The sequence below is a fragment of the Cygnus atratus genome, chromosome 5 (assembly GCF_013377495.2).
Source record: "Cygnus atratus isolate AKBS03 ecotype Queensland, Australia chromosome 5, CAtr_DNAZoo_HiC_assembly, whole genome shotgun sequence".
Lineage (NCBI taxonomy): Eukaryota > Metazoa > Chordata > Aves > Anseriformes > Anatidae > Cygnus > Cygnus atratus.
In genome coordinates, this window is record NC_066366.1 from 21,318,016 (window position 1) to 21,330,357 (window position 12,342).

General features: G+C 39.5%; 1 protein-coding gene across 11 annotated transcripts in view; it reads right to left on the reverse strand.

Annotated features, from left to right (window-relative positions):
* Positions 1-4,471: 4,471 nt before the first annotated feature.
* Positions 4,472-12,342, reverse strand: part of NUBPL (NUBP iron-sulfur cluster assembly factor, mitochondrial) — a 103,173-nt gene continuing 95,302 nt past the window's right edge. For all 11 annotated transcript variants that reach the window (XM_050710840.1, XM_050710841.1, XM_035552105.2 and 8 more), the window contains one exon: positions 4,472-5,387. In XM_050710840.1, coding sequence (XP_050566797.1) covers positions 5,325-5,387 — 63 coding nt within the window. In that variant the 3' untranslated portion in view covers positions 4,472-5,324. The remainder of the gene's footprint in view (positions 5,388-12,342) is intronic.

Sequence of the window (12,342 nt, forward strand, 5' to 3'; positions counted from 1 at the left end):
AACACTCCATATCTGCAGTGTGTAGGCTTCACTTAGTAAGTTTCTCATGCTTTATTTCAACCAAATAGCAGGCAATTGGGGCCTTAAAATTATGTTATAGTATTTCTTTAATGTTAATTTGAAAAGGAAATCCTTTAAAGGAAAAAGGGGAAAGTAGTCTAATGCCATAAAAAACAGGCTATTATTAATAAACTAACACTATCAAAAATAATCAGAAGGTTGTATTCTTAAAATAGACCTTTACTTAGTAGCAGGAAGCGTACGTGGGGTAGGCAAGTGTGAGAAGTCTTCTGTCTGTCTCTTGGAAAAGACGAAGCAACCCCTGGACCACAGGAAATAACACAGGTTTTAGAAAATCCCAGTGGTACGAGTGAAAGCACTTCAAATAAATCTGTGAGTCCTCCAAACAATATTAAAGGACAACAGATGTTCTCCCCACTAGCTTGTTTGAAGGCTCACGTAGTCCCTAGGAGAAGTCATTTATTTGCATTGATTAAAGTGGGTATTCAGATCCAGACTCATATAAACAGAGAAACAGAGCAATAGGTGCATGAGGAATGACAAGCCGTGCCTGTCCTCTTCACACTGAAGAGAAAGCCTCACTGCATATGCAAAGATAATGGAAAAATACAGACCTTTGTATATACTTTCTTTCAGACTTAATATATTTATAATGTAAAACAGAACCCACCAAAAAAAAAAAAAAAAAAGATAGGTCTTAAACTTAGGCTGAAAGTTACTTTTTGAACCATTTTTTTTCTTTTGCTTTGTTTCCCTGATATGTGTCTGACATACTGGTGCCTTCACTGATATGCTACCAAAATAAAAAATAATCCTCATTATAAGGAATAACTCTTCTCGTTATAAGCCAGTTCTGAAATTAAATCAGCAATTCAGATTCATCTTATTGTCATGTGTCCTCAAGCAGGAGCCGCTCTGCCTACCCATCTCCAGCAGGAAGCACTCCTGCTAGATACGAGTAATGGCAACAACACGGGCCCAGACGTGGCTGTGAGCAGCTCAGCTGATGCACAGGTACCAAAACCAAAAGCAGAACCTCGCCACCTTTCCTCCAGCCTGTGAGCGGCTGCAGTGCCAGACGTCACCCTAACGACTGGCTGGGTGTGTTGTTCACAGACTCGTTCAGTAAAATTCATCAGCAATGCTGCCAGCAAGGATCAGAGTTCAGCACAAGTCATTAAGATAAAAGTGTCAGCTGTGATTAGGACTCAGTTCCTTATTTCTTCTACAAGCAGTACAGTTTTATCAGAAGTGATGCATGCTCCTTGCTTGTCCTTAGCGAAGACTAAGCCAGATGCCTGAGGAGCTCTCCTAAGTTTAGGAGCTCAGCCAAAGCCAGGCACGAGACACGTTTTTGTGCCCTCAGTGCAATCCCTGTGGAAATGTAAGCATGGAGATCCCACCTACACCAAGGACATCTGGAGAGACGGGAGCAGCGCCTGGCTCCCTTTGTTAAAGGAGTACCTAAGCCTTCAAGTCAGGAGCTCACATGCCAGTCCTAGGGCTGCGGTTGCTACTACAGAAGCTCGGCACAGCTGGAGCACCTAAATCCCCTTTATCTCATTGCACAGCATCATAGGTGCCTTTGCAAATCGATTCTGCTCTCTAATCTTTCACCTAAGCAACAGAGGCTTCTCCTTTGTTGTTGTTCTCCTGCCGCTTCTCTCCCACACGTATTCTCACCCTGGCGAGCCCGGTGTTAGTAAGGAAGGGTCTTCTGGGAACCTGGAGATATTCCCACTGGCACGACAATCTTCTTCCTTCCCTTTTATCTCCCCTTTGTTGCAGCCTGCGGTGTACGGTACGGGGCCCAGTAACAACCAGAACGAAGCTGACCATCAGACCAAAGCCTGCTCTAACCAGCGCCAACAGCAGCACCAGCAGGAAAACCCAACAGGGAGTTGGAGTAGGTCCAGATGGAAACCATACTCACTCAGGGAAGGATATTATGGGGGAAATCACCTGCCGTACTGGATCCAAGTGAGTCTAATTTGAAGCCAGTTCAGAATTACTTTTTGTTTTGTTACTACACTGAAGATCAGCTGCTTCTCTTCCTAATTTCATCCCCATAATTATCAATCACAGAAACTAAAATGCATTGTAGTTTGAACTCGAATGAGAAAAAATTGATTTGTAAACTACCTTCCTCTCGTAACTTCAAAGAACAATTGAAAAGTGTTGTTGCTATTGTGAGGAGAAATTTACCACTTGAAGGAATGCACAAACCATAGGCTTCGTGGCTAAACAGCTGACAGTGATCTGAACGTAGCAGTGGAAATTTCATAGCGAAACACTTTGCCGAACAGTTTTATATCTGCTTTGAGCTTCAACTTCAGCAAAAGGGTAATTTCTGAAAGCCAGGAAATGCACTCTGTTAAGAGACAGCCTATAGACTCCCCACCCAAGAAACAACAGGAATTATCTGCAAACAACCGTGTTCGCTACCCAAAGGGCTGTGTATTGAACAGCAAAGAATCAACTGCAGCCCCCTCACGCAGCTGGGGCAGTGCTGCAAGGTGGCCTGGGGAACCTTGCACATAGAGGAGGCGGCAGGGACAGACGGTCCCCTCTGTCCCCATACCTCTCCAGGAGGTCTGCAGTGCGTAGGTGCAATTTACAGCACTGCAGACTTGGGTAATTCCGTGCTGGTAACTCATGATCACAGTAATATTGCAAAACAGTCTCCGCTGCTCCTGAGCAAAGAGCACCTAACCATGCAGTTTAGGAAATATGGGTCCTATTGCCAGGATTAGCACTTTCACCAAAAAAAAATGTAGCAGTACACTAGGAAATATCACAGAGATGAAAGTAAAATAGTGGAGCCGAAAAGAGCAAACACCGCTGTGTGTCAAGGCTACGACCTGTATTTATAAACGTGTGGTTAAATGCCAGTGTCTCCTGCTCAGCCTCTGACTGAGGCACCCTCCCATCCAATAACGAGTATCAGAGATTTTATGATCTAGTATAAAATGAGAAGTCATTAATATTTAACAGTGCACTCCATACTTACAAAATGTGTGTTTCTGTAACATTAAGTAGCGATAACATCCTGTCAATGGCCTTCAATTCCTTTGCAGGAGCAGGACTGGAAAACATGCTTTTTCACCCACGAGAATGGGGAAAGTAAAGCAAATACATTCTTGTTTTAAATTTGGTTTGAACACTGTTACCCTTAAATGCAAAAATGTCCTATTAAGTCTGATGATCCTTTGTACAATTAAATATATTTTAAATGACCAACAATTTTTAATCAATAAATCACCTTTCACCTGTTACATTGTGCAATCCTTCCACAAAAGTGTTAAATATGAATTTTCAGATTGGGCTAGAAGCGAATTATGATCATATTTAATCACAACCTCTTTCACTGATAAAAATGCATTAAAATAATTCTACAGGTGAAAGATTCAACACAGCAAATGCTTCATTACAGGAGGAGAAAAAGTAAAAATGAGTTAAAAAAGGACATTTAAAGCAAATTTCAACCATCAACTACCCAAGAAATAACGAGATAAAGGAAAAACAACCAACCTTGTATCTGTATGCTCATTGTTCACCCACGCTCAACATGAATTAGGTGTCAGAGACACTCACAAACTTTTTTAGAGTGAGGTTCAGAAGATGATCTTTTTCCCATTCTACCCACTGAAAATGTTGATTCTACTATTCCAAAGCCACCACAGGATTAATTGCAGACATAAATATCAACTATTACAATAGCTAAAGCAGAAAAAAATATGTACAGAAAAACTCAATAAAAAACAATGTTATCAATAAAATAAAAAACAGATCATTGAGCCACCTTTAATTTTTGTAAAATCTATTCAACAACTGAAAGGATCTGAGTATTTGTGTCAACTCTACAGGCCTGGGCTAACATGCTACTGAAAAAACAAAACACCAATAAGTGATCCCATGGGACAGTGCACAGAAGGGAAGGCTCATGTACATGTATAGAAACAGACTTGAAGAAAAATAAAATAAAATAAGGCTTAGGAGTACATAACTTATGTATTTGCAAAATCAACTAAGCTTGAAATTCAACCCATAATTTAGGCCTACCTTTCCCATCTAAATTCCGGGTAATACGATTTTAATGTTCCTAATGTAAATGGATACCAACTTTTTATCTTGTATCGCTTCAGTAAGGAAAAACAACTAATTCAAAATGTATGAATAACTATTTGGACTACAGGGAAAAATCTTGGTCCCACAGAGATCAATAGCAGAACTCCTTAGTGTGGTTAAGCTCCCTGTATGGTTAAGATGCATGTTTAGGATGCGTATACTTTACTGTGTGGATGAAAAAGCCTAAATGTCAGCTCAAACATCTGACTGTGAATGGGAACTCATTCCCTGAAGGCATATTCTTTTACTTCAACACACCAACACAAAAATAAAGATCACAGAATATAAGGCAATAAAAAAAGAAAACCAGAAGGCTGTGCAGTTTGATGACCAAAGTTTTCTTTGCTTCAGAACTGTATCTTTACACTTAAATTCCAAGTTGCTGCATTGTAAGAGGAACATGCAATCATGAATTTAATGTATCTTGAATGTTCGCATCCCCTGGCAAACTGAGCTCTGGCGTTTTCAGCGAAGACCTCAGTTACCTTGCCTTCTGTCTGGGTCCATTATAATGCAAAGCAGTCAAGAAATATGCCTAAGGGTCATGTCATCCATTACCCAGTAGACTGAATTACTTCATGATCGAACATTATCCAATAACAAATGAATTTTTTCATGATCCATCATAAGAATTCTTCAGAGTATATGCAGATCTATCTTTTATTTATTTAAAGACGAATGCAAACGTACTGCAATTACGTAACTGAATTTTCTACTTAAAATTTTGCACAGGTTAAGGTCAGCTTGGTGGTTTCAGCAAGTAAAAAGCTCAACGAAAATTTACAGAAATTACAGCATTGCAAATGTCACTTTTTAAGTAGGTCTTATATCTTGACATCCTTCTCCTCATTCTGCTTGGCTGGAGAGGCTGTTTTTCATTCCTGACCTTAAAACAGGGCACATAAGAAAGATGTACTTTGTCTCTTCTTGCTCGATGACGTTACAATCCAGCAGTTACGTATCATCTATCATCTTCTGCATACTTGAATCCATTTGGACATGGCCAAATAATGATTTGGAAACCAGTAAATATGACAATCATAATTTAAACTCTGATAAATTAATTCCCAGAAAAGCTCTTTCATAAAGACTGGTGTCCACAAGAATTAAGTAGCAGGACTCTTGTGTTAGCCACACCAAAAGATCGCTTTGCTGGTTAGTTTGTGATAAACACTTCAAGCTGGAGGTACTGGCAGTCGTCTTACTATTTCCATAGCTATCTTTAGATATGCTTTAGCCTGTAAAAACAGAAACATATATATTTAGAACCTTTCATTTTCTATATGAAGCAATACATCTTGTTAAGTATATTTTTTTCACACACATTCAAAGAAAAAGAAAAATGTTATAATAAATGTGTTCTATTCAGCTAGTTTTGTGTTCAGGAAAGTTATACTCTAATACATAAAATAAGTACAAGCATTATTTAAAATACTGGGGGTACAACACTTTAGTATTATTCTTAGAGCTTGACTGAACAATCTGTCTTAAATGGTAAACAATCAATATTCTTCCAGAGGAGAGGTGCTGAGATGGAAAGAAACTCCAATCCCACAGGTCCCCTTAGTTATAAACTCCCCTCACCTCAAAGACTGAGATGAACTGTACACAGGATTGAGACAGAGAATCAGGAAAAAAAATCCAACAAAAAAATTAAGAGAATTAAGTCATTAAGGATTAAAAAAAAAAAAAAGACATCATTCCAAGAGGCTGAAGTGGGCACTGGAAAGAACTAATTCTGCAATACTAGAATCCCTACAAAAGCTCACTCTCACACCAACCTGTGGCGTGTGGTATGATGCTCTAAGTTGGAGGGCAGAAGACAAAACCATAAGACTATCAGGAATGACACAATTCAAGCTTACTTCTATCATCTCTGAAAAATGACGTGGCTGGGACTGTGATTGGGCTAACATTGAATATTCATAAATGCAATGTCAAAAGATATATAAAACGACTGCCTTTAACACAGTACAAACTACAAAATGAAAAGCCAGTAATTTCTTTATCAAGCTCAATAACTCACAGACAAAACAGAACATAAGTTTTAGAAAGGTCTTTGACCTTGATATAAAGATTTTCAAGTAAAACAGTATCTTGTGTTAAATGTGTATGTGTATGTATATCATCTACACTGTTCAGAGATTGCTTCCATTGTTACAAATTTATACTTTATCTGTAATTTGAACTTGTCGTGCCTCAATTTATTTCCAGCTTGTGCATCACGTTTTGTGGTTGTAGAGTAAAACAGAAGATTCTTCTACTGTTCAGCCTGCTTCTGCTCCATTACACTGGAACCAAGGCACCACTTCACCTTCTCAAATAAGCCTGCATTTGGAGCCCATTTTGACAGCCTTCCCTAAATGGGGAAGTAAGTTCTTCCTTCTTAAATAACTAGAAGAAATCACCAAAATACTCCCTACTGCACTGCTCTCCCCTGCCTCCCTCTTGCAGAACTCGTAGATGACTCTAACCTCAAGTTAGACCTTGCAGTCCTCATGAGCTTTTAATATAGCAAATAAGCTGACAAATACATGAGGGCAGAGCTTGAGGGGCAGGATGAGAAAGTCTGTGTCCTGCTCAGGCCACCAGCACCAGCTGTCTTGAGCATGCTGGCAGGAGCCTTTTGCAGGCACCCCAGCACGCCTCCACTCTTCTAAGCTTTGCTCCTTGCCTGACAGTTTTTTTTTCTGGCACTCCCAGCCTCAGTGCTCAGATACTCCTAAGACTAAATCAAGTAATTTTCTGAGATTCTGAGGAACGCAGACACCATCTACATGCAGATAACAGATGAAACGCACAGCAGACTAAGTGAAGGCCTTGATCCTGAAATGCTCAAGTGTGTAATCCATATCTGTTACTCATAAGATTTAAGCTGTGATCAGTGTTGTATCCTCTAGCTGTACCATGACAAAGCTAAGACTTACTTTAAACAAGAATTATAATGCATTCTGACATATGGCCAAAGAGCAGTATTTCCCATTCTAAAGTTCAGCGTGTTTTAGACAGCTTTATTCTCTTGTAACCTCTCTTGATACTTATCGTTAAAGAGATTAAAAATGCAGTTCTAATAGTATGATGATTGTGGTTAGAACGTACTCAGAAAGCTACAGAAGACTAGTACCATTCATGTGTATTTCCTCCACGGGCTTAGTCCATAACGCTCTATTTAGGACTCTCACAAACTACATGTAAGAGGCTTCTTTAAAACCATTAAGCCGTGTGTCAGCTTGCACGCTTATAAGGCAGTGCTAAATCCAGGCAGTACATCTATAACTGGAGGTTCTTTATAAGGGATTCTGAGGAACTGAATTCTGCTCAGCCTTTTGTATCACAGATAAGATGGCTCTTGTTCCAGAGTAGCTTTTACATTTCTTAGTACATAAATTGACAAAATATCTACAAGGGAACTATTCTGTCCTAGTTAGTCCTTTATTCATTGTTAAATAGCACCAATTAAAAAAATTAGATACCACTATTACTTCATTTACTTTGTGAACATCACATGTTTGAAAACCTACAACCTATACCCCCTCATGGCTATTTAGATCACACTAATTCATTCCAGAGAATAAAAGGAAGCATAATTATTCCCAAGAGACGTGTGCTGTTATAATCTGCAAGACCTCATAAAGATTGTGCATGTAACAGAATAATGACCCGAGAAGCAAGGAATAGACACTGCACTACAAAGAGAACACCACAGCTACAAGTAAGGTGGGCTGTAAATATTTGCTCATTGTAATATCCCTTGCTGTTTAATTCTGCTACATTCTCTACACATCTTTCCTTCAATTTCTTTGATAAGTCATTCTGGTCCACCAGGCCACTTACAAAATAACAGCTGTGGCACTGCAGGCTCACTCACCAAAAGACACATAATAGAAAATCTCAGTCACTTATATAAAATTCTTAAAAAATAATGATGTTAGCTTTAAAAGGACTGCATCTAAAATCTTACAATATTTTTATTCTGGACTACATTACGATGGGCCAAATGCCCAGGGACCAATGATCACAATACCACGTAGCTGAAAAAAAATTAAATGAGAAATGAGAATAAACCCTGGGTTTTATTTTATGAAGAACAGAACAAAAAGATTTCATTCCACAGTACAGGAAAATCCAAACTAGTCCTATAGGTATAATTGCAGTGCAGTTGGGTAGCACAGTTGTGCCCACATGCAACACCCAGTACACTTAGTTATTAATCCCCTGGGGAGTCTACCAAGTCCCCAGCTAGCCATCTGCATAGATGAGATAATGGATCAATCTGGGACAACAGATACACTTCAAAAAAAGTGACTGACTGAAATCAAACTGCCTGCACTTACACTAATTAGTGCAGGAGTTCTCCAGGTGGGAATTTTGGACTATATTGAAGAGTCCTGCAGGCAGCTCCCCCTTTGCACAGATCAATTCATAAGTTTTAATGAGTCAATTAACAACCTGAATGGAAAACCCGGACCCTTTCAGAGACTACCCAGGCAGTTTCTGCTCCAGAATTGACCAAATGGCACATAGATAATTGTAAATACACAGCAGATATTGTTCCTGCAGCTGCAGGGACAGTGGTTTTGTACATAGTTAAAATGGGAGATGTTTTGTGCACAGATAATCAACAGCTATGGATCATGCATTTGCTGGAGTACTCATGTAGGATCATGGACTAGCTCCACTGTTAAAATTGAGCTAAACAGGGGTTCTGGGAGTCTCACTTGAGGCAGCTAAGACACTACTGACTGACAAGAGTCCTCATAAGAGAAACTTCCGTAACCATCCAGACAGCAACCAGATATCCCGCTTGGGAGATTTGATTCCCTAAGTGTTCCCTAACTGTCAAGATCTCAATAAATGACATTTCCATGTGCCCCCTGCCCCAACTATGTTCACGAGTGTCTGGGCAATGATTTCGCATTTATGTACACTAACTTCCATTTGCCATGTATCTGATCTGCCATGTAGTAACAGGAGGCTAGTTTCAACTCTTTGCAGCCAGCATGCTAGTGTTACCTAGTCCTAGTATTACCAGCAGTCTCTTAACCTGCTATCCACCCTAAGCAGCTTTTTTTTTTTAATTATTTTTTCCCTAGATAACTACTTTGTATGTTGAACAGAACAGTCTCTCATTTCCTTACAAGGTCTCCACCAGTAACCAGTTTTTGAGAAAATCAACTGTTTCAAGCCTTTCAACAAGTCATTCAACTATGAGTGAGGACCAGTCCCTCAGCAGCAACATAACATCAGCAGACATGAAAGGTCTAGAGGGAATCTCAGTAACTCAATATGCCTTTCATTAAACAAACACAACTCTATACGTATTGAGCTTTTTCTTCTACTCTCAATCTATTTAATGTGGCATCTGTTCACAGGTACTAGAGCCCCTTCAGTTCAGTTATTTACTCCGTCATTACTCAGAAAAGAAGAGGGATTGCAACTGAAAATGGAGAATGATTTTCATTCCTTTTTGGATGGAAAGACAGAAGAGAATGTAAAGGATGAGTTCTTACTCATGACTGAAAACCATTTTCATTTTTATAAAATAAAAGTGAGCTTTACAGATCAGTTTTTCCCTTCATGATTTGGAAGCTCTCAAGGATTGGCTTACAAGGCTCTTTCTGAAAGCTTTTTTTTTTGATGGACAGCTTATATTTACTAGTAACATATCAGTTAGCTGCAAGCCAAACATTCTTCCTGTTTTGAGAGGATGAAGAAGTGCACAGAGACACAGAATGCTCTAAAAACAAACCACATTTTTTGTTACAAGTGCTGCCCAGGTGGGGTCTGAGCGCAACAGCGGTGAGGGCAAACAGATGGAAGGTGATGTTCAGAGTCAACAGAGCTAGATAATGGCCACGTGAGAGACTTTTCACCTCTCAAAAAACTAGTACAAACACTGTCAGAAAAGACTGCAGTGTTCCTTAAATGACAAATCTTCTTAGGACCGAGAGGGCACCACCGATGAAGCACAGATCTTGAGGCAGGAATTGGAGAACTTGTAATAAACTTTGTCAAGAAAAGGACCAATAAGTCCTACTTAGCTGACATAAATCAGAACATCTTGATTCACTGCTCTGGTATGGAATAATAGACATGAACTGGCTTTAAACTGCAAGTGATCTTTTTATTACCCCATCTAATTAAGCCCTATAGTAATCTTAGAAAAATGTGAGCCTTTCAGTTACCGCATTAAATTCTCCTTCAAATTCTTACCCATGAGGTATGTGTGCATCACTCCTAAGACAACTGCAAAATGAGCTTACAGTTTATAGCTGACTCTGCCCTGTTCCCGTGGATTGGCTCGGCTTGACCTGCTAATTTGCCTTGCGGTTCATTTTCACTGAAGTACAGATCTCAGGTCGCAAACAGCTCGCTGCAGAGGCTGCCAGTGTCTAATAAGAGGGACACACAACTACAGAATACCATTTACCCATTAGGAAAACCAAAACAGATAAGAGCTGGTATCACATTTGCCTTCCCCCAAACCACCGCATACCAACAACTCAGAAAAAGCATACTGATCCCATCACTTGCTTGTGGGCCAAGAACACCAAAGAGCATAATTCCACTTAGTGACATGCTAACATCTATTAAAGAACTCCAAGACTATTAAAATGGCTATTAATCTGGCTTAGCAATCCAAAGGAAAATCACGGAATATCCCAAGTTGGAAGGGACCCACAAGGATCCAACTCCTGGGTTCCCAAAAGACTACCCAAAAAATAGAGAATCTTACAATATCCCGAGTTGGAAGGGATATTTTATGCAAGTCCTGTCTAGAATATTGAATGCTACTGAACCTATAAAGAAGGATATAGTATTTAAATCTGCACAACTGAAGTCTTAGGGACTTGTACTTTATTCATTACTAAAGAAAACTAGCAACCATGGGCAACAAGCAACCAGTCAGATAGTGGCCATCATAAGGACAAACACTAGACTTGGCTACCACCCACATGAAAGCAACGTTAGGTGATAGCTTAAAAAAAAAAGACACAAAACTCTCTATTCGATCAGATTTTTAGCTTTAGTTTTCATGGAAATTGCTTGTGACTTTGACACAACTCCAATCTTCAGTGCACGTCTGGAGCTGCCCACTGATGTCTGTATTTCACCATGGTATGCTTTTAGTGCCTTCTGAGCTATGATGATAAACACAGCTTTAAATGAGCTTCCAACTCCAGATAACTTTATGTCACCCAGAGAAATTCTTGATTGCTGCAAGAAGCACAGAATCTTTCCTACTCTGTCTTCCTCTGGGTAGTTCTGTAAGTCTTCTTGGCATGAATTGGCAAATTCTGCCACGCTGCAGGGAAGCCTCAGCCCAGAAAGGAAACTTAATGAAATGATAAAAGTTGATCCATAAATTACAATAATTACAATGCAGGAGATGGTTAAGTAAAGTGGATGCTTCCTGATAGTACCTTAAAAAAGCCTTAGTACTCACGGGACATGGAAATTTCCTGTAATCCTATATATAAGTAGTTGCAAAAGCCAAGCCTTCCTCTGATAGAGCCTCAGCCAGGAAACACTGCTAGCCTCAAGGTGCCATTGTATGTGTACATCACTCAGGTGCTTTTATGTATATCTATAAAGACATCCTGCCCAGAAAACATGGGTAAGTAGAATAGTGCAATTCAAATGCAACACAGTAGCATCCTTCAAGCAAACTATCCTAACACTCAGCATTTTCTGCAGCAGAATGAAGTGTAAATGAGGGTCTGATGATGCATTGTGCTATCTACAGCCTGAACGAAGGATTCAGACCTACACATACCAAGTGTTACTGTGATCATTCAGAGAAGGCCTTGATGGTAAGGCATGTTATAAATCATATCATGCAGTCTTCTTCAGGGTTTGCTTTTCTTTCAAAAGATACCACACCCTGGAGAGACCACTTTTTAAATGGAATTACTGATGACAGCCAAACAACAGCAAACATTATTCCCTACCGCTATTTCAATTTTTTTCCAACTATTTCTTGCAAAGCTTTAAAAGCTTGTACATTTCTACCTTACTCACACTTCACCCTTACAAAGAATTCTACAAAAATGAATGAATATGAATTCCATCTGTCCCTTCGGACCACACTAAGGCCTGTAACATTTCTAATTGAATTGAAAAGGGATTTTTAACCAGACTTACTTTCCTCTGTCTGACTGCTTATGCCTACTGCTCCTTCTTTCCACCTGA